This window comes from Populus alba, chromosome 6 (genome assembly GCF_005239225.2).
Source record: "Populus alba chromosome 6, ASM523922v2, whole genome shotgun sequence".
Lineage (NCBI taxonomy): Eukaryota > Viridiplantae > Streptophyta > Magnoliopsida > Malpighiales > Salicaceae > Populus > Populus alba.
Genome location: NC_133289.1, coordinates 24,949,843 through 24,973,415, shown reverse-complemented (window position 1 = coordinate 24,973,415; position 23,573 = coordinate 24,949,843). Strand labels below are relative to the sequence as shown.

Here is a 23,573-nt window from a genome sequence, read left to right as displayed (position 1 = left end):
TATATCACTAATATCTGTGGCGGCATCCAATATCCTCTAATCTATTTCCTGCAACCAAGATTCAATTCTAAAAGTTCAGTAAAAAGGACACCGCTAGAAAGGTCATTGACATCTTGACAGAAGCATGTGAAAACAGAAAATCACTTGCCTGTTGTAACCAAACATATTTTTATATTATGAAATCAAACTCAATTCAAAGAGAGAAAATACTTGGGTAATTGGATACTCTTAATGCATATAAAACCCGCATGCTTCGACACTAAATTGCTCATAGAAAATCAGAAAGTCAAATGCATGCAGGATCAATTTGTTAGAAAAAATAGGATAGATTAGGTGATTGGAGAAGGCTTTACTTTGTGCAGGTAGGGAAGAGAGAATGGGGTAATATGTTGTTTTGTTGAGGGTTGAACCCCTTTCAATGTAAGAGCTTTATTTAAAAAAAATAAATTATTTAATAATATATTAAGATAATATTTTTTTATTTTTAATATTAATATTTAAACAAAAAAAACAAATGGAACTTTAATTAATTAAAAAATGTTACCAATATTTATAAAAAAAATATAATAATCTTGTCAGATGAGATTTGTGTATAATAAAATAAATATATATAGAGAAAGAGTAGGGATTAATAATAATAATAATAATAATAATAATCAGAAAAATTAAATGAAGAAAGCTGTAAAAATCATTTATATTTAAGAATAGTAGCCTCACGGTGTAATTGTGAAAATGCTCTAACCATCAAATATGATAAATTAATTAAATAAATAAATAATACATAGTTTTATAAAATGATAGTAATAATAATAAAAATAAAAGAAATTAAAACTAAGGAATGAAGGAAGAGATTAAATATCTTCATTTATGTATGTATGTATTTTTGATGAAAAGTAATTTTGTTTGGTGTCTGAACCCAATTAATTGAAAAACGTTACCTTTCATACACGTAATAATAAAGAGAGAGAGTATGGAATAATAAAAATAAAAGAAAATAAATAAAGGAAGGAAAGGAGAGGTTAAATACCTTCCATACACGTGTAAGTGTTTGTATGTTCGGTGAAAATACTCCTTAGTAGTATTTAGCCCTTTACATAGCGACCCTCCTTTTTAATGCACTTCCAATCAATTACAATATCTGGAATGTGTTTAATGTTAGGCCACTCCTCCTCCCTATCCTTTCCCCATCCTCTTGCTCTTCCGCTTAGCTCTTCACTGCAGTAATCGATTCTTAAGAGTTGCAAAGAGGGAAGGTAGGGTATCATCCCTTGAGATTCAGATTCAGATAGCGACTTCAATTCTCTGCATCCACCAACGTCTAATTTCTTAAGAGAATGCATCCCCTGATCAGGCAGTGGCATAGACTTCAATCTTGGACATGCATGGATCCCTAGCCGTTGAAGAGAAGAGAGATTTTGCAGCCCTACTTCCGGAAGAGATTCCATGTCATCAATTGAAAACATATGTAGTTCCTTCAATTTGGAGAGGGGACGGGTAAATGAAGAAGAAGAAGAAGAGACTGGTGATGTCATCTTCATTGTCTGCTGTAATGGCATTGAACTAGTGGAGCGCAAACTAAGATCTTCATCGAGAGTTGGAAACAACGGCATTGAAGTCAGATTTGGACAATCTTGAATGTGCAAGGAAGAAAGACGTTGAAAAGAGAGCATTATCAACCCTTCTTCTATTGTTGACTCATCACTATCATCATTCATCTCATCTCTATTCCATCTCTTCCACCATCCCTTCAGTCTACCACACTCCCACATCTCAAGTCTCTTTAAGGATGGGAAAAAAGTCGACGCTTCTTTTCCTCCAACCCCCTCACTATCTATGTACTCCAAATCATCCATTCCCCCAATAGTTAATTCTTTAAGCGAAGGGGATTCCATCTAACGGAGGGATATGCTTAAGTCTTCCACAGTCTTCTAGAACAATACTTACAAGATTTGAGAGATGTGAAACCCAACTAGGAAACCTCATGCCTCCATAGCCTTCAACTCTCAACTGTTGAAGATATTCTTTATCAATCAAATTAGCTCCTTCAAATTCTGATATACAAGAACCATCCTCATATCCCATTACTTTTATTTCTAGCCTCCCTCTCAATTCATTTAATCTTCCCAACTCATCCAGTCCACCTATCATCTCAGATTTAGGACTCTCTTTTTCTGCAACCACAAAACATGACAACGTCTGTAGACTAGTTAATTTCCCAATCCCACGAGGCATATACTCTAAATCCACACATAAATCATCATCAAGAGTGCAACCAACATCAAGATGCCTCAGACTGATCAGCTTGCTAATATCCCTAGGTAGTTCCTTAAGGTTAATACAACCATTGAGCTTGAGCACTTGCAAATTTACCAGACTGGTGACAGAATTAGAAAGCGCATCCATCTCATTATTCGAAAGATCAAGATATTTAAGGTGCTTGATCTTTTCAATGAGAGGTGACACTTCCTTCATTCCAAAATCACTCAAAACAAGCACACGTAAACGCCTAAAGTCTCGACAAATTGACACCCATGCCCCCTCATCCCATGTGCCACCTTCCAAAATAATACAAGTGCTCTTAGACTTTTTGCACAAGGCAAAGGAATTGGAATTTGTTGTGACAAATCCAATATCGTGTCAAATGACACGTGCCGAGTCAATTCACTAATCCTATTTCCTTGTCGATCTACTATGGTGCTCTCTAAACCAGCGACATGGGTTGCAAGATCATGCATAAAATCATGCATTTTGCAACTTTCTATGTTACCAAATCTATCCTTTTTCACTTCGTGAAAGAAGGACCTCCACAGTAAACTCTCAAAGCACTTGAGACCAACAATCTCAATACACCTACGACCTGAATTTGAAGAGCTAACAAACCCTTGTGCAATCCAAAGTCGAATCAAAATATTTTACATCTATCTTATGACCTTTAGGAAATAAGCTACAGTGAGCAAAACAATGCTTCATAAATGATGGAAGAGCATCATAGCTTAACTTAAGGGTCTGTATGATGTTATCATCTCTAATGCTATCCGGAAGTTCATCTAGTATAAAGGACAACCACTGGGCTCTATCTTTCAAAGACATTAACCTCGCAATTGCCTTTACAACCAAAGGAACTCCACCACACCTCCCTACAATCTCTTTTCTAATTCTCTCGTCTACATGACCCGACTCCTGGCCTTGAGGAAATGCCTTTCTTCTAAACAGTTCCCATGACTCATCTACAGACAGACCTTTTAAAACATGTGGCTCTATTGTGCTTGTGAATTTGGCAATTACATGAGAACGTGTAGTTACCACTATCTTACTTCCTACGGCATCACGTGGTAACTTTTTTTTTTCTATTTTCCTTTCAAGCTTTTCTTTCAGACTCTCTAACTGATCATCAGAATCTCCAGTACCTACAGCCCCTTTGATAATCTTTCTAACATCTAAGCCGCCTGAGACACTTACCCAGAGTCTCACACCAAAGTGCGCCTTAACTTGCTCATCATTGAAAACATGTTGGGCTAGTGTGGTCTTCCCCAACCCTCCCATTCCAACTACGGAGATGACAGAAACATTATGCTCATAGTTGGAATTCATTAGAAAAATTTTAACTGCCGCTTTGTCACTCTCTCTCCCAACTGTTATTTCAGGTTCAGATGAGGTAGTTTGCTCCCTTTCAGTGGTCAAAGAAGCTCTCTCCTCACCACGAACAAAGTTGAATTTTTTACTGTCAATTTCAATGCCATCTAGTCTCTCTCTAAGTGCTTTAACTCTATGACCCATCCGTGAACCATAAACAAATTGGTTTGATCTTGAGAAAAAAAGGCGTACCTCCCTCGATACTCTTTTCCCAGGCATCAACTGCTTCCGCAGAACTTGTGTTGAGAAATCGTCCAGCAAATCCTCTGCATCATATACAGCTTCCCGCAGCTTCTTGAGCCAGTCTTCGATTTGATGGTTTTGTTTCTGTTTTTGTGCCTGCTCCTCAGCATCTTGAATCACAGCCTTGATCCTGGTAACTGTGCCATTGAGCTTCCACAATTGATCGTTGATCCCCACCATAGTGCAACCTCCTGAGCAGCTAGGGAACCTAATTTCTTTATTATTTCCTCCGCGATATTGAAGAGCACACCTTCAGCCATTTTTTCTTTGCAGGTTCAAAAAGAAGTGGATGGAGGAGGGAAACACAAAAAAAGAAAGGGAAAAAATTAGAAGAAAAGGTGTGACTGGGTGGTGGTTGAGTTGAGGTGTTTCTTTGTTTGAGCGGTGATGATCGGTTTGAATGCTAGAAGAATGTTTACGTTGCTGTGAAGAGCGTGCGGAAAACCTCAGGCTTCCGGGCTTCATTTATAGAGATAATAAGATTCGAAAATCTCCAAAACACTCAAAGCTATTAGAGATTCTGCAAGTACTCTCATGATCTCGAAATCCTTTAACCAATCTGCACTCAACGAGCAGGTATTTCTTTTCTTTGCTTCAATCTCTATATATTCCTTGCTTCATTTTAAATATCACACCAATAGACTTGTATGACTTAGCCTTGCTAAAAAGGGAAAGACAAATCCAAGGGATGTTTCAAGTAGCAAAGCCAAATTATTTTTTGACATGAGATTTCAATTATGTTTTACCTTTCAAAATGAGATTTACGATGCGAATATTGTCTTTAGTAATGGGTATACATGCCTTACGTAATGAAAAAACGATTACTTCCCAAGGAGATGCTGATGCTTTCATTTACGTAGAGATAAGACTAAAGCTATAATTAAGAAGGCCTGCATGCACTGATCTCTCCATCTCCAAATCCCTCAACTGGTAGTACTGCTTCTACTGCTTTGCTTTAATGAATCACTCGGGCCAGAAACCTTGTTCCTCACACTTTATTCAAAAAATGACATCAATCCAGGGTTATAGCTATATATACAGTACTGATGAAGGAAAGATGAGGGCCAAATTAACTTGTTAAATGGAGATTTTCAGTTATGTATGGAAGATGCTTCCCTTTTTCAAGGGGTTATGCGTACTTGGGATCCCACAGTATCGGTCACTGAAACCAATCAGAAGAAGCAAGTGCCTTTAATGGAGGGTATGCCCCTAGCTAGTAGTAGTGAATGTAAAGACTTCTTGGTGCTTTATTCATAGGTAAAGGAAATTCCAAACTATCTCAAAACACTCAAAGTATCAAAAACTCCAAATCAATGTCTTCATTGGCTACGAGTTCCTTTCTTTGCTTTAAAAAAACAATCATTACAAGAACCTTCATTAGTTCAGAGCTACTCGTCATTTCATGGACTGCTCAGAAATCATAAATCTGTAGCTAGGAACAAGTTCAATAGCTACATATTAATGGCATGAGCTTTAAAGGGTTGGTTAATGAAGTTTAATCATTTTCTAGGTTCAAATATTGGAACCAGGATGTTTCATGTAGGGAAGCCACAATCTTTCGAAACGTACATTGCTATTATATCCAGCCATAATTAATGACTTGTTAACATAAGATTTCAATTATGTTTAGGATAAAATTTAGATGTTTAGTACGCTAATGCCTTTAGTTAAAGGATAGGCCACCTAAGCTATAAATCATGGCTTCTCTTTTTCATGGGGGCTTCGGCATGCATAGGGTGCTTCATTATCTGTTCACTGAAACAAATCAAAATCTTTGATCTTTTAGATCGAGTTCTAAGCAGCACGTCATTTAGGAATCTAAACAAGACATCAAAATGTTGTGAAATTCTATATATGATTTAGCGATAACACACATGTCCAGATCCCTGCACTTAAGATGTTAACATGGAAACAAATAAATATCTACAGGCTGTTCTGTTAATATTCAAAAGAAGGAACAAAATAACTCGCAACAGCATTGCAGACTGGGTAGCATTCAAAAAATACTGTGAACTTCATCAGGTTGCTTTGTAGTGAAACTCGTCAATTGTAGAGTATATTAAACCTTCATCTTCAAGTGATCTAATAGATTCCCTGGCCAAGACAAAAGAAAAGGTCGATAAAAGGAATTACTTGATAATGTAGGGTGAGAAGGGGAGATAGAGAGGGAGGTTACTTGATCTTCTCCATGGGAAGTTTCAGCTGTTGGCAAAGTACATCCATGTGCATCCCTTTTTCCTGTCCACTGCAACCAAGAACAGTTCTCAACATTCGTAAAGGAACTAAACGTAAGTTCAGTATTAGCAGATTAAAATTTAATAGCAGTCAGAAGAATAGTGTTTGCAAAACATGGCTAACTATTCCAAGCAACGCTGCAAAACTTAATTGTCCATAGCAGTCAGGACAAACTGCATGTGTTTTTGAAAAAAAGAAACCAAAAGAAAAAAATTAATGGACTGCTCAAAAAACTAAAAACAAGTTCAGTAGCAACAGATTAAAACAGAAAAAGAGCATCTCTCCATGACATGGGGCAGAGTGATGTTTTAAACAAATTGAACTCCAATGAAACAAGGAACAATTCCAAATTAGCAGTCTACAGCTGGAGGACAAAAGAGAATGAGAACCATATAGAACTTGATATATTAAACGCAATCAAAGGTACTTCGGTGGCACTAAGAAAGGGCAAGGCAACCACAGACAACATGAGATTTCAAGGAGAAAGAAGCTGCATGGAGTAGAGAGTTTAAATGTTCAACTCACATGCTTGAAGACTGTTGCAGACGATCAAGGACCAATTGATCACAATCCTTTAGCCCATCAACATCAAATTGCTTGGACATCTGGGAAAAGGAAGCTAGAATGTTATGCCAAACACATTTGGAAACCAGGACATTGAAAAAAGTTTTTTTGAAGCTGTCCCATACCAGGTTTGATGTGAATGTCTGACCATTCCGCACAGGAGTGTTCATTGATGATTCTACCATATGAGGCTGAGTTGAAGCTCCACCCTGCAAATTCAGTTGAAAACAATTCACACAACCAACCAACAGAAAACACAATATGCTCTCAAATCATTTCATAAACTTTATTGATAGCACATAATTCATCCGCTCCAAGATCAATACCTGCAATTTGGAATTCTGCAAATGGGAATGTATGCAATCTATAAAATGAAAAGTAATCTCATCGAAGTTTGTCACCGGCCTGCAATAATAAAAAGAACAATAAGATGGCAGTGAGTTTATAAATAATGAAAGCGTGCAAACTGATGCAAGAAACCAATCATGTCCACTATAAAACACATCCAAGCCACGCTCAACAAGAAGGGTTCTTAAGAAAAATATTTCTTAATAAGTGGTTAAATGTGGCTAAAAAGCTCTCGTCGTCAACTCCAAGTTGCTTTGTCAATGCAAATTTCAAGTGCCATCATTAGTGGAAATTGAAAATTGAATGAAATGCACAGTTTCAGAAAGACAAGTACAATGATGACTAAAGGGTATGGTCAATACCTGACAGAGAAAGCAACCAACTGCTTGACATCTTGAAAAACTCTCAGGTGTCCAATAACTCGAACATACATTTCATCTCTATAGAAAAATGATTCGCATAGGGAAAAAAACAAATGTTAAAAGATCTCACATCAGAAAACACATGACACCAGATTTTTCTCATGCTAGATGCTTGGTAAGAGACATGTATAAGAGACTGGAAACTTACTGTACTGCCTCCATTTCCAATTTGTCAAAATTCTCGGTCACCCTATTAGAAGCGTTGAGCATACGTCAAAACTACTCTTCACAACAAATGAAAAACTCCCATTTTGAATATAATCAACACTTTTGTTTGATTATTTGGTTTTTGGTACACAACAAGGCATGGAAATTTAAAAGATTAAAGGCCAGCAATTTCTTTACGTTTGAACACAGAAATTTCACATGCAAGCACATAATTACCATCTTCTACAACCAATACGGCCTGTTCCATCATCTATGACAAAACTAACATCAGTCGACTTTTCAGCTTTATTAAACACCAGTCCAACAACCGTAACCTACACCAACAAGGCGAAGAAATGGAAGAAAATAGTTAAAGAGAAACCAAATGGATAAAGAAATTTAAGGCTTAGACCCACAGAACCATATTTATATAACAAGAATTGAGAGTGATTACATTGGTAACATCCACACCGTTGATCACAAAACTTGACTTCTCATCACCAGATTGAGAAGCTTGGCTTATCTGCTTCACCGTAACTGGAACCACACCCAACGAATTGCGACTCTATTCCCAAACAAAGAAATTTTTACAAAAAAATAGGAATGGAATTGTCAGGACAAAATTGACAATTATACAATATTATGAAAAGAAAAAAAAAATCACAGTCTAACTTAGACATTTGGCAATAATTAATAGTTACTTACTTTCTCATCCCACCATTTTTGACACCAAACAAACAAACAACATAAAATCCATAACCCTGAGACTAACAAAAAAAAAAAACACAATTTTTTTCATTTCCAACACTCAAATTCAAATTATACTCATCAGAGTTTTTTAGTTACGTGCTTTAATTTTCCTACACTTTCTCAGCAACCAAACAGCAAGTAAGACTACAAAACCGCGAAGATCGACAAAAACACGGATCTTTTCACTCCACTTTCTCAATTGATTCACATAATTTTCCCACACTTTCACGGGAAATATAATTAAAAAAACCTAACACTGATAAATAAGTTGCTTTTTGGTTTAATTTTCGTTGACAGAATGGAAAAATGGGAAACAATTATTAAAAGGAGCGAAATTAACAAAACAAAACACACGCAGAGAGAGAGAGAGAGAGAAGGCTTGCTTTAGCGGGAGAAGGTGTGGAATCGGTGAGCTGAGTGGATTGAGAAGGCATGAATCCGCCGCCGGAGAAGGCGGAGGTGGCGTCGAATTGGCTGCTTGAAAACATTTTTTCGTTCTTTTGAAACCCTAGAAATGTGAATTTTTTGGAAGAGTGAGTCAATTGTTAACGAATGGAAGACAGGAGGGGAGGAGGGTAACTTTTAATTTATTAGATAACGGATTCCCGCCATCGTGGTTTTTAGTTTTCCTTTTCCCGCGCGGGGGAAACGACACCAGCTGGTTTCGTTTGGGGGATGGGAGTTCATAGTTATCGTTCCGGGAATTAATCGAAGAAAGTGAATGGCTAATTAGGTTATTACGTCAAATCATGGTTTATCGAATTAACTATTTTTATTAAAACAGTTTTATTTTATTTTTTTGAAGTTAAAATTTTTTAATGTTGACTCAGTTGAGAATCAATCAAGTTTGGTTGTGAAAAACTAAATTACTAAAAACCTTGTTAAGACAGCAGTGTTTCATTGAGTCAATATTTAATATAGTTGAATTAAAAACTCAATTTAAATTGAATTATAGATCTTAATTTTTTTAAATCAAGTCATTAGATTGGACTGGATTTAACAACTATGATGAACTGACTTTTGCATTTAAGTTAATATATGGTACATTTGATTCCAATATATACATACACACACTAATTATCATGGTTAATTTATTATCATTTAAATAAAAATGAAACGAGTTAATTAATTCTTCATGTCTTCAATTTTGGTTTCAAACAAATAAGAATTTAGTAGAAGTTTTTTAAGTGAACAGTATATGTTTGTCTTGATGGGTAATTTGATTACAATAGTTTGTATTAGCTCTGATATAACCTACAAGAATGATAAACTGTATTGCTAGTATTATAAAGTGTTGAGATTAAATGAGAATGGTGGTGTGTTACTTGAAATCAAATTTATAATATAGGATTCTCTTTGGATTGGTATAGTTGCTTGAACTTCAGCATTATGTTTGCAATGGTGGAAAATATAGATGATGACATAAAAAAAATTCTAGGTATTTAGGAATAAGGTTTAATAATTAGATAATAGGCTAATTATTTAGTTATAGTAATCTAATCTCTCTTTTTTTTAGTCAGGTTATTCGGTAGCTTGATGTCGAAAGCCTGGGTAGCTGGTAACTGGTAAATCAATGTGGCTAGTAATTTGTACTTGGTTAGCTGAAATAACATGTAACTTGTACTTGTAAAAGGTTTCATTTGATAAAAATGGAAGCTCTTGGATGTTCAGGTCACTAATTTCATAAAAAGAAAAAATACAATGATATTTTAAATAACAGACTTTGAAAATATATATATATTGAAAATGTTGAGAATGAAATAATTGTGAACATTAAACTTTATGGGTTAATAATGTATTTATAGTCTATGAGTATTGTCATTTTATGGAAAGAATGGACTAAAGAGTCATTTCACCCCTATAAATCAATATAGTATTTTGAGTTGTATTTCACTTAAAATAATACATATAAATCAATATATAAATATAAAGAAACCTGTGTGGGGTCTTGGAAAAATTATCAAAGGAGTGTTAGGCTCAAACAAGTTGTCTGAGCTTATTAAGGTGAAAAATAAGTATGAGTGCACACTTCAGCCCATGGGGATAATGATGAGCATGGTGTTGGGAATACCCAACACCTGGAGCGTTAGAACCAAACATTGTCTGAATGATTATTGATAGGGCTTAACCAAGGGGTTAAGCCCGATGTTTTGGGCTTAACTTGGAGGTAGAGCCTGTGGGGAGGTGGACCCATGCACCTTGCTTAGGCTCGTGCTTTTTTAATATTTAAGCCTAATGAATTTTTTTGAATCATTAAATTTAGGTTTATTGATAGTCTATCAAGTCTTTATGATATTAATACACAAAGACTTGTAAAAATACCAAGTACCATGAGTTTGTCGAAATCTCTTCATATGAGAAGAGGGGTGGAAACTCCGATGTAATTTACTAAAGAGCCTATATGCAAGGGCGTGCACTGTGTTTGAAGAATTTTTCTTGGAACCATCGATGAACTTATACTTAAAAATATTTTCTATGAGGCAAGAGAAATCCCATCAAGGAGGAGCTCGTACTTAAAAAAAATTCAAAGTTGTTGGGGGGACCTAATAAGGGTGATCTTATACTTGAAAAATATTTTAAGAGTTTAGGATAACCCATGAAAGATGAGTCTATATTAATAAAATATTATAAGAGGCTAAGAGACCAAAGGCTAAGAAACCAAAGGAGGAGAAATTCATACTTCTAAATGGTCAAGTGAACCTCAAAAGAGCGAGCTTGTACTTGAAAACAAATTTAAGAGGTCAAGGATAACCCTCACGAGGGTCATTCCTTGTGATAGTGTGAGGCTTGGAAGCCACGTACTTATATGAGATCATATTAGAGAGAGAGAGAGAGAGAGAGAGAGAGAGAGAGAGAGAAGGAGGGGCTTATAGGCTTCTAGTCGATGGTGTAGGGCTTGAAAGCCCTAACAAAGAGAGATTGCACTATAATGGGGGACATGTGGCCTTCTTGACAAGGGTGTGGCTAAAGAGTCCGCCATTGGAGAAAGATCTCACTAAAGAGTGCAATGCCTATGGCTCCTAAATAACGGCATGGGGCTTGAGAGCCCCCAACTAGAAAATGATTGTATTATAGAGGGGAGGTATATAACCTCTCTAACGATGGTTTGGAGCATGAAAACCCTCCATTTACTTGAGAGTGGTAGATCTGAGATCGTCCTTGGAGATGATGTGAGGCCTAAGAGCCTCATTAATGAATTATGGTAGTCCAAGACTGCATCAACGAGGTAAGAGATCCAAGATCAATCCCTAAAGATTTTGTAAGACTCAAAAGCTATATTGGAGATTCATATCAATTCAAGACTACACTTGAGAGGCAGGAGATCTAAGATCAATCCCTGAAGATTTTGTAAGGGCCGGGAGCCTTACTAAAGATCTATAAATAAAATGTTAGAGGTAATATTTTTATTTAAAAAATAAATTCATTCCCACAAAGGATATTACATTTTAAGGTGTTATGGGTGCCAAATATGAAGGGGATTTTTAGAAGGAACATGTTTTGAAGGTGATGGGTGTTTGTCTTATTACCTTCTTAACTCTGAATGGATAGTCATATTTTGATTTAAAGGAGTAGTAAATCCTTAAGAAAACACCAAGTGCCCATGGGTTGGTCTCGTATGGTTTTCCTTGAGCTTCATTTATACTTAGGAGAGAAAGATTTTCTTGGAAGGTCCTTCATGCTAGTTGTCTTTATAGAAACAAAAAAGGTCCATGTCATAGTGCACTTGTCTTTTCCATATGTATATGATTTTTCATAACTTGCTTCGCTTTGAGTAAGCTTTTATCCAATATGACATGAAGTTTTCTCTAGGGAGCAAGTTCTCTTACCCCTCTTGTTGCACGTCGAAAAAATCCCACACGCGGCAATCGGCTGGCGATTTATGTCTCGTTGTTGAATTACTTGAATTGGTTCGTTAGGAGTCGCCACCTAGTATTTAATTGAGGTTACTAGGAAACCCTGGTGGACTGGTCATCGTCAGAGATCGCGGGTAAGGGACTGATTGTGGTTAGGGAAGGTATTAGCACCCCTAACGCACCCTACCTGAGGTAAGCTGCTCCGTGGACTTGATGTGTTAAAGAAGTTTTAAAAATTTTGTCTTTTCATCGGATTTTAGAAATATAACTTCCGTACAAGTTTATATTTCTACACCGTGATCCAATCAAAATATTAAATCCTTCTTTATTCTTTGCTGTCTCATCACAAAAAAAAATTCATTAAACAAATGTACACATGCATTTTTTATTATATATTTCTTTCTTTTTCTTTTTTCTTTTACATTTACATTTACATTTACAAAAATGCAAATTCAAAACTAAATAAAAATTACATTAAAATAACTTAAAATTACAAAAATAGTCCCCCCCCAACACTCCAGGAATTGCAGGGAAGGACTTCTGGGACGCATGAACAGTGTCGGCGCCTGGATCCACGCACCACCGTCACTGGCGGCGCGTGGATCCACGCGCCGCTGCTGGAAACCAGAAAAAAACAGAGGCGCCTGGAGCGGCTTCTTTCCTCTTCTTCAATTTTCAGCCGGCGGTGAGGGTCCGGTCACCTGCGAACACAAGAAAAAACACAGAGCAGTCGGTTTTACTTTGTTTTTTTTAGATCAGTTTCGTTTTTTCCTTTTTTAGATCTGCAAATCAATCCTTCTATTCCCGGTGGCTTTCCTTCGTTCTTCAGACAGCGGAGTGTTGGGTGGCTCGCCGGGCGTTGCTGCGATGGAAGAGGGGATCGTGGGTTCTGCCACCGGTTGAAGGAGATGTGATGACGGTGCTGCCCCGGCGCTGGATCTGTTCGGTCGTCGCGTGCTGTAGGAAGAAACCGAAGGAGAAACAGCCGTGGCTGAGGGAGGAGATCGTGACCTGGGAAGGCGCCGGAGCTGGAAGCTGTGGGAAAGAAGAGAGAAAAAAATAAATCAAAGACCGCGGGGGAGAAGAGTTGTGGCTAGGTGTCTCCTGAGGAAAAACCAGGAGGGAGTGGTGCTGCTTGGTGGTCTGTGATTTGATGACCTGGCTGTGGAGAAGGATTAGGAAAATGAAGGGGAAAATGGAGATGACGTAGTGGGAAGTTTATGGTGTAAAGATTGCTGGGCTTCAAAATGGTTTTGGCTTTGGAAGCTTTGTGGGCTGAGTTTGGGGAAAGGAGAAAGAATGATGCGCATGGCCAGAAGAAGGAGAACGGAGATGACGTGGGGGAGCTCCAGTGAAAGAAGAAAAAGATAAAAGCTAAAGAGGGCGGTCCATTACCGGTGAGGAAGGAGATTGAATGTGTGGGTGCCCGGTTGGCTGATTTGAAAAGAAAACACAGCCAAGGGGCAGCTGGTTAAGGGAGAAGAAGATGATAATAACGAAAAGGAAAGGGCTGTCTTGGCTGAGAGGGAGACGGGTCGCAGGGAGAGAGGCGAACAAGTGGGGGAGCAGCTGCTGTTTGGGAGAGAAAAATCCCAACCGGGTGGTGGGAGGGAGGCGGTGCGTGCTCCGGTCGGAAAAAAATGAAAAAGAGAACACTGGGGGGGGCGGGGCGGGCTGGCCTTCGTGAAGGAGAGGAAATCAGATCAGTTTTTTTAGGGTTGTCCATTTTTGTGTTCCACTTTCCTTCAAATTTACAAAAAATACCCCCCTTACAAAATAAGTTAAAAAACTGCTATTTATAGGCAAAACATTTTTTACTGGGTTGGCGAAATTTTTTTTCGGGGTCCCCCAATTTTTTTGTGTTCAATTGACTCTGGTAAAAATTATAATTGATCTTAAAATTTTTATCTTTTCAATTCAGAGTCCAAATTAACGGGTTAAAGCTCCCAAAACTTAATTTTTTTTTTTCACTCTGAATTAAGCCCCCAAAATTAATTTGACCGCATTTTAAAGTATAATCAAGTCCTTGTGCACTTAATTAAAATCCTTCAATTGGACTAAGATTTGGGTTTTCTAAACATTGATTCTTGTTTTGTGGGGGGTGTTTGGGATTTGGGGCAATGAGGGTGGGAAGGAGGAGAGCATAAGGGGGGGGAGGGAGGGGCGGGATGGAAGAGGGGACTAAAATTTAATTTGACCCATGATTTAAATCAAATTGGCCCATTAAAAAAATTTAATTATGTCATTGGACTTAATTTTTTATGCAAATTCATCCAATATCATTTGATTTGACCTTCGAATATGCATTTAATTTGACCTTCGATTTTTGGCGCCTATTTTGGCAGTCTTTTTATTGGCTTCTTCTCCGCCGCAAGTGCCAGCCTTTATTTTATTTTTTATTTTTTTTATTTTAAAAAAGTGAAATTTAGAGGGAATAACCCAAAATTGGTTTATGACACCTCTCATCAAGGCCTTTAATGTTATTAGCTCAAGCAACTCTTTCACCTCAAGTATTTTTCCTCATTAAACCTCTACAATATGCCCGTTTAGGCTCATCATCTTACTAGAATAAATCAAGTAGCTTTGTGAAGCTTTTTTTTTAGTGGGTATACTGGTGCTGAAACATGTCATTAAGCTTGGCATAAAGGTCACTAAACCTTTTTGAGAGAGCCCGACTCTTAAATTATTATATTAACGGCGTAGACCCTTAGAAGGTTATGAGGGAAGATTTTGCACATTGAGTCTGTAATAACCCATTTCTGGGTTTATTCCTCAAATTTCTTTTTTTTCTTCAAAACAAAAACCAAAAAAATATAAAATATAAAAATAAAGGTTGACAACGTGGAGAAAGCAAACCGGGGAATCAAGTCGCAATTTTGGAATAAATTCAAACCGGTAATTGTACACCCATCATGCAAAAAATAAAAATATGCAAATTCAAGGTCAAATTAAATTTTTATTGGCTGAATTTGCATAAAAATTAGTTTCAAATGATATAATTAAATTTTTTATATTTTATAAGGTCAATTTGATTTAATCGTGGGCTAAATTGAATTTTAATTATGTTTGAAAATTAATTTGGGTTCAATTAAAGGATTTAATTAAGTGCAAAGACTTAATTATACTTTAAATTGGTCAAATTAATTTCATTAGGGGTTTAATTGGTGAAAAATTAATTTTGGAGCCCAATTTGAGCTTAAGTTGAGATATTAGAATTTTAAGAGACCATATTTAATTTTTTACCAAGATAATTAGTTGAGATCAGGGGCACAATTGCAAGAAAATTTAAAGTTTTGGGGTCAATTAGAGTTAAATTGTATAAATTCAAGACTAAGGACTAAATAGAAAAAAGGTGCGTAAATATGGGGTTACAATAGAATTTCGGGTTGAAGCTTAATTTGCATAAATCCAAAAGTTCAGGGGTTAATTAGGGTGTTTCAATTGAACAACAGTGAAAGTTGGAGGACTAAATTTAAAATATGATAACAAATCCGTAATTTTAAAATCCAAAATGACAATGTTTTTTTCAATAAAAAAAAGTACCAGACAACTGTTCATTGTCTTTCCCCCGTTTTAACCGGGATAGAAAACTGCTTGAGTTGCTACTTTTCAGGTACATTTAATGCTTCATTTCTCCATCAAATCTAACCAAACATGCACGTAAAATAATCACACCCTGACATTTATCACTAGAATCCTATATGGTCCATTCAGGCCAATTGATGCCACAGAAACCCCGGCGGCAGCCTGAAATGGTCATTTTAGGCAGCTTTGAACTATTAGATTTAACAGTTCATTATGCCTACTTTGAATCAACAATGGAGGTCCTTCCCAACCAAATCAATGACTGAATTTTTATTCCCTATGAAGACAAGATTACCCTCCTCTCACCTCTATAAATAGGGGTGGATTTCATACCCTAAGGGTGGAGAAAATCAAAAAAAGCAAGTTGGCTGAAAACCAACCTCCCTCCTGCCTAGTTTTCTGCAACTGGTTCTCTCTCTTCTTTCTCTCTCCGACGTAGCCTTTGTCGCACCCGACATCGCGGCGGCCCTAAAAAATAATTTCTCTCGATTACAGAAAAGAACAGGTTTCTGGCATCCGATTCTTTTAGAAAAAATATCTTGTTTGAGGAGTCGCCACCGTAGTATTATGGTCACTATAGGAACCCTAAACTGGTCAACAGAGATTCTATGACTCAAGATTGGTTACGTAAAAGGGAAGATATTATCACCCTTTAAACGTTCTGCCTAAGGCAGACTGCATTGTTGGTTTTGTCTTAAATTGCTAAATATTTATTAATTTATGCTGTGATGATTTGTTTATAATATTCCTGACTTTGGCGCCATGTGAATATTCCGAGCTTGAATAATTTCCAACTCTGGCGTTGGTTAAAAATCGTAGCTACGACAAAAATTAGATCAATATATTTTTTTTATTCCCTACTCTAGCGCCAATGAATAAATAAATAAAAATAAGATTTTTTAAATTTTTTTTACGCGTGCACTACATTTTTTTTTTGGCTAAACAATAATAAAAATACAACGAATAAAAATAATATAAATTTAAACTGGTATTTTTATTCCTGACTCTGGCGTCAGTGAATAAACCAATAAATTTACATTATTTTTATTCATGCATACACATTTTTTATTTTTTTATTTTTCTGCTTTTTATTTTTCTATTTTTTCTATTTTTTGGGTTGGGCCCAGCTCAGCCCACATGGGCTGGGCTAGACCCAGCTAGCCCAGCCCGGTCCCTGGCCCAAGCCAGCGACCCGGCTGAGCCACATGAGGCACGCGTGATCCAAAACACGCATGCCTGGCCTTTAGTTTTAAAATGAAGACAGGCGGCGAAGATGAATTAATGAAACACGGGGAGAACAAAAACAGAGCAAAAGACTTACCTGGTCCGTTTGCAGAGAGTTTGCGCGAGATGGCTAAGGCAACGTTTCTGCTTTGAGTTTCCTCTTATTTCCTTATGCTTGTGTTCCCTGTTGTATTCCTTTTCTATGTCTCTATTTCGGTTTGTTTTCCTTCGTCTTTATGCTCTGTTTTCAGAACACCGTCTCTCTCTATCTCAACTTGTTTCTGGTTTCGTGGTTTTTGGCCGGTACTGGTGAGGGAAAGGTTTGCTTCTGGTGTGGGGTTCTAAAAAGGGGTTTAAAAAATTCGGCTGGTATATGTGTGTTTCTTTCTTCTGGTTTTCATTCGTCCCTCTCTCTCTCTAACTCTCCAACCAGCCCCTTGCTCTCGGTGTTGCTCGGTTTATATAGGCTTCTACGGGTGGTAACGGGCGGTAGGCTGAGGGTAGACCACCATTAAGGCAGCCATAACTGAAGCCAACGGACGGCCATTATTGCTGCAACGTTCTGCCTCCTTTACTGCTACAACGGCTACTGGCTTAAAGGAAGAAGAAGAACAGCTGACAACGTCTTCAAAACGACGCCGTTTGGGAGATAAAAACGGCCATTTTACGTTTTAGCCCATGCAGTTTTAAAATTCTTATAATTTAGCCCCTGGTCTAAACTGTAATTGGCCTCCTGCATTTGAGCACCTTTTCCAATGTGATCTTTGGATTTTAATTACGCAATTTGAGCCCCAAACGTTAATATTTCTTCAATTAAGTCCCTGATTTCATTAATTTAATTAAATCCAAGTCCAATTAAATCAATTCCAAGCTTAATTAAGTCTCAAAACTTATCAATTATCCAATTAAACCCTTAATTGGATTAATTAAATCAATTCCAAGCTTAATTAAGTCTCAAAACTTATCAATTCTCCAATTAAACCCTTAATTGGATAAAATAAAATCAATTCCAAGCTTAATTAAGTCTCAAAACTTATCAATTCTCCAATTAAATCCTTGATTGGATGAATTAAATCAATTACAAGCTTAATTAAGTCTCAAAACTTATTAATTTTCCAATTAAACCCTTGATTGGATGAATTAAAATTAATTTCAAGCTTAATTAAGTCTCCAAACTTATTAATTTTCCAATTAATCCCTTGATTGGATGAATTTAATTAAGTCTCAAAATTTATCAATTCTTCAATTAAACCCTTAATTAAACAAATTAATTCCAAACTTAATTAGATTAATTCCAAAAGTTTAATTAAAACCCCCAAAACTTCCAAATCATATTGCCCTTAACCCAAATTTTAATTCATTCTTCATTTATTTTATTTTACTTGTTTTTTTTTTTTCATCAAATTTTTTTAATCCTTTTTAGTAAATAAAAGTAATAAAAATAAAAATAAAAATGGTCAAAAATTAGGTTATGACAGCCTTCATCCACCACCACCCTCATCACCAGTCTTCTCACCATCATCTCCACCATAAGAAGCTATCAAACCATCTTACGTGGTGGTTGCACCGCTTCTCTCTCTCATCTGCAAAACTTTTCTTCTCTGCCACTGCGACCTTAGCAGCAACCACCTAGTCTAGAAGCTTTTGTCCTTCCCAACGACAGCTGGGACAACAACTCTCTCCTCAGTTCCAACCACGAGTTTCTCCTCTCATTTGCAAGCCTCTACTTCTTCCTCTTCTAGTTACAACCAGCTCCAGCTACCGACCTCACCACCTCCAGTCATGTCGTACACCACCAGCCAGGCTGCCAACTCCTTTTACACCAGGCAAGCCTCCCTCCTCTTTTCTTCTTCTTCTTCCTCCTTTCTCTGTTGCCATTGCATGCAAATAGTGGAGTGTGAATTATAATTCACATTCCACTGTTCATACACTTAGTCATGAAAAGTGCAACGTGAATTATAATTCAAGTTGCACTATTCATGCAACCTGGTCACTAGGTTGTCCTACTGACTAAGTTGCGTTGGGCTGGACTTGTCTCAGCACAGCCCAGCTATTTGGGTCGAGTCTAGCTCAAAAATAAAAAGAAAGGAAAAGAAAAAAGCTTTTGGGCCTAGAGCGGCCCAATACTTTTCGGACTGGACCAACTCAACCCAACATTCCTGGGCCCGGCCAAATAGATGGACCGGCCCAACCTAAATATCTTAATATATATTTTATTTATAATAATATATATTATAATATTAATATTTAAAAACAAAAAAACAAAAAAAATTCAAAAACTTTCAAAGGGGTATTTTTTAAAATAATTTGTGATTTTCTCAAATATTTTTTCTACCAATTTTGCTTAATATTTGGTTGTATAGTTACACTGTAAGATACAAAATATAGTATTAAAATACCTTGTTCGCTTCGAAATTGTTTTAAAAAAAAATAAAAAAAAATCTTAAATATTTAAATTAATTGCCCTTTTAAAAAAAATAAAAAATATTTGTTTCACGCATACAATATTAAATCCTAAAAAATTTTCCAAGCATGTCTTTATAAAAAACAAAATTTGTATCTTTCTCATGTTTTAAAAATGCAAAAATGGAATATTGTAAACCAATTTACATGATTATCCATTAGGGTTTGATCAAAAATATTAAAAACTTTTTTCCAACCTTTTTTTCTAGGCGTCCAAATATAGATTTTTAATATCTGTGGGGTGTAAAATTACACGATAAAGTATACCCCCAGGTATTAAAGATATAATGTGTAAATAAATGCGATACTAAAATTTAGACTTTATAACGGTTAGAATTTAATACATTAAGATAGAGAATCTCTCATAAATAGAGATCTACCTTGAACCTTAGAAAAGACAAACGAATAGAAACTCGACCTAGAAAAAAAAAATCAAACAACAATGCAGCTTATCCTAGGTAGGGTGCATTGGGGGTGATGCGTCTTCTTCTTACACAACCAGTCCCTTACCCGGACTTTTACATACCATAGGTTTCTAGTGACCATAATATTAGGTGACAACTCATAAACATTAATCATAATTTTATAAATAAATTAAAAAACCCTTCTCCTCATACACACAATACCTCATCAGGAGACACGAAAAAAAACCTTAATCATCGCCTCACAACGTTTGCAACAAGATGACGCAACATAGTTATTGTTCTATGGATTAACTCTTAAGTTATGTACGGCATATTATGCACATATACTGTCTTTGTTTCACAATAGCATTATAATTATTTAGACTTATTTTTTATTTAGAAATATAGTCCTTAAATAGTCGAACATAACAAGGGCCGAAGATATATTCTCCAGGGTATTCTCAAATACAAACCGTCTCTTAATTTTTGTTCTATTAAACTCTAGAAAGCTCGAAGACGTTGAAATGGAACAACAAGATGAGATAAAATAACTGAAGAAAAAAAAAAAAAAATCCATCTCATGATTGTTTAAAAGAACACGTCTAGAGTTTCTATTGGGCATGGGGTATCACAATGGCACGATGGACTTCTATAGGGACTGGACAAGCGTCCAGGAAATATCTCAACACCATTAAGCTACATCTCTGATAAAAACATAAAAGACTTGATGGTAATAAAAGACTTGATTTATGAAAAAATGTTATTTTGGGATGAAATTAGGGATTGAAAAATATTAGGGACTAATTTAGGTTTCTCAAAACTCTCCCGCAGTAGATATCTGAAAAGGAAAGGGCAACCAAACAAACAAAATCCACGTGGCAGAGCCCCGCCCCAGCCGCATCTCTCACAAGCCTCCAACTGCTTGCGTTTCCCTCTAAAAATTAGCCCTTTCACATCTCCCAATTTCATATCAATGGAGGTAAGATATATCTTTATCATTTGGTCCTTAACAGAATACCATCCGCACACGATCTCAATTGGATCCTCGTATCCATGCCTGTTAACTTGTCTGTTAAATTTGCATGGTTCCATGCAGCCAAAAAAAGTATGAAGAAAATCCAATGTCAATATATTAAATTAATTAATATACGTAATTAAAAAAAATGCTTTTAGTTTTTTTATAAAATAAAAAAGGGCTTATATATTTTATTTCTCGCATAATTAAATTTGAATTTGGAAACATTACAAGTATCCATATCAAAGGAAGGATAGCTCTTAATGACTCTCGTTTAGAGAATGAGTGATTAATTTCGTGATATCATCGAAACAGTCCCGAATCGATGAAAAAGTTATTTTTTTTGACATGAAATCATTACTTGAATAATATAATAAGGACTAACTTGAAGTTTCCCAAAAAAAATTTTATCCATCCATTTCCAGCTTATGTGGTTACCCCTACCAAACCATCTCCATAGCATACTTTTAGCTAGCTCTCTTTCTCTTCACTAAGTAACCGTTTTTGTCCATCTCCTCTAACGCCACTCCCTCCCTCTCCTTCTCTTGAAACTCAACAGCAAATATGGACTTGATTTTACTATCCAAATTACACAATAACCCCTTCCCTTTCCTCTCAAAATCCAAAACCTCGCTCTTGATTTTATCCTCCAAAGAAGCAACTTCCGATCATCTCCAATTCGCGCTGCTGCTGCTTCTTCCTATGTCCGAAAACCACCAAAAACGGCGCCGCTTCAACAACGAGTTGCAGGAGAAACGTAACTGTAAAAACAACTGACAGGGACAGCAGCAGCGCCATGGATCAACTCGACATCGAACGCGGCGTTTGCGTGCCGTTTCGCAAGTACTCTCCGAAACAGTACGATTTCTTCTTCTTCGTCATCATCAAAAATAATAAATAATAATTTATTTTTTTCTTATTTTGATTTAATTTTGGTTAGGTGAGGAGTAAGTGCTGGAATCGAGAGGGGCAATATCGTCGTTGATAGTTGAGAGGAGTGGAGATAGTGTGGAATTTGGGATTGTATTGGTCTAATCTGGCGTATGATTTTTGGTTGGAAGAGATGAGGAGGTGGTTCCGTATCGTGCTCGGGCAGCTTAGGAATTGTTGTGTGATTTAGGACCTTCTTTTTTCATCAAAGCTGGACAGGTTTGTTATCTGAATTTGCTAATTTTTTTATCAATTATGTCCTCTGTGAAGAGTTTAGATGCTATTTTGATGAATTTTAAGACTGAATTCGTCGCATTTTTGTAGAAATTGAAGTTAAAAATGTATTGGCGTAGCAAAAATTTGAGAGTTTTTCATAGACTTTTGGTTTATGTTGAATCAAGGAATTGTAATGGTGGGGTCCATTTCCCCGACTAGTTTATAACAGGCCGACCAATTTAATTATTTTAGTCTACTTGGATTGAGTCTGTGCAGTAATTTCTGCATTTGTAAGAATTTGGATTTTGGATTTTGAGGTGTTTGTTTTATTCAAAATCTAAATGCTTGTTTCTTGGCACATCTTTCGTTTATGATATCAGCGTTTGTGGATCCATGTGTGGCCCACATGATCCAAAAAGTACTGAAATGTGATATGGAAGATGTGTTAGGTGCGGTGGGAGTAGTTGAAGTTTAGCCAAGTACATGGTGTCAGTCTTGGTTTTTGGGTTGACTGGATAGTTTTTGTGCTTTCCAGGTTCTTGCTAGTAGACCTGATATCATTAGAGAGGATTATATGAATGAACTCTGCATCCTCCAAGATGATGTTCCTCCTTTCCCCAATCAGGTAACTGCAGACTTTGCTTAGATTTTAGTTTGATGTGGCATGTCTGGATCATGTTTTTTGCTTAACCAGTGAATGTTTTGATAGGTTGCTTTCAATATTATAGAAGAGGAGTTGGGGCAACCGCTTGAAGCTGTATTCAGTAAAATTTCACCACAAACAATAGCAGCTGCGAGCTTGGGTCAAGTTTACCGAGCTACCTTACGAGCTACTGGGGAGGATGTTGCAATTAAGGTTGTGTGTGGTGACTGTGGTCCATGTACTGGTATATTTCTCGTGTATTTATTGCAAACAATGATGTAAAGTCATTATTTTTCAGGTGCAAAGACCTCAAATAGAGCCTATAATCTTTCGGGATCTTTTTCTCTTTAGAACTCTTGCTTTCATTCCTAAATGGAATCAGTTTACAGAAAATTGGGATGCAATGCTGAGCTGATAGTAGATGAATTTGGTGAGAAGCTTTTGGAGGAGCTTGATTACACCTTGGTATCTTTCAAAACTGTCTTCTGTTCTGCATAACAATCTTGTTGTATGCTCTTAAAGATAGACAAGAATGTATCTTGGTCCATGACATCTGCCAGCCTTTCAGCTGTGTGATATCTATGTTTCATGCCAACCACATTGATGGATCTCCCCCTCAAACAGTAATATCTCTTACCAGTTTACACATTTTATATGTGTACTGATGTTTCTGTTTCTTGTCCTAATCAGGAAGCTCGGAATATTGAAGACTTCCTGGAAAAACTCAAAGATGATCCTACTGTTAAAATTCCTCAGGTTTACAGAAAACTTTCTGGTTCACGTGTTTTAGTTTATGGAATGGATAGATGGCATTCGATGCACCAACCCACAGGTGGCTATCAAAATATGTGCTCTTCTTTCTTCTGTTTTTTTCATGATGAAAGAAATAATGTATTT

At 36.5% G+C, this 23,573-nt stretch overlaps 2 protein-coding genes and 1 pseudogene across 2 annotated transcripts; 1 reads left to right on the top strand and 2 right to left on the bottom strand.

Annotated features, from left to right (window-relative positions):
* Window positions 1–915: 915 nt before the first annotated feature.
* On the bottom strand, window positions 916–4,321 carry LOC118027531 (putative disease resistance protein RGA4; annotated as a pseudogene).
* Window positions 4,322–5,706: 1,385 nt separating this feature from the next.
* LOC118027532 (replication protein A 32 kDa subunit A) lies at window positions 5,707–9,031 on the bottom strand. The gene is given in 11 exon segments (XM_035030905.2): window positions 5,707–5,918; window positions 5,920–5,970; window positions 6,053–6,121; window positions 6,637–6,716; window positions 6,801–6,884; window positions 7,002–7,080; window positions 7,386–7,463; window positions 7,594–7,635; window positions 7,830–7,927; window positions 8,047–8,157; window positions 8,726–9,031. Coding segments are annotated over 11 exon segments (843 nt in total). The 5' UTR covers window positions 8,831–9,031; the 3' UTR covers window positions 5,707–5,872.
* A 12,966-nt stretch (window positions 9,032–21,997) lies between these two features.
* On the top strand, window positions 21,998–23,286 carry LOC118027517 (protein ACTIVITY OF BC1 COMPLEX KINASE 1, chloroplastic-like). The gene is made up of 4 exons (XM_073409646.1): window positions 21,998–22,036; window positions 22,569–22,658; window positions 22,743–22,889; window positions 22,975–23,286. Exons 2-4 carry the CDS (start codon window positions 22,608–22,610, stop codon window positions 23,089–23,091), a joined length of 315 nt encoding a protein of 104 aa, XP_073265747.1. The 5' UTR covers window positions 21,998–22,036; window positions 22,569–22,607; the 3' UTR covers window positions 23,092–23,286.
* Window positions 23,287–23,573: the final 287 nt, after the last annotated feature.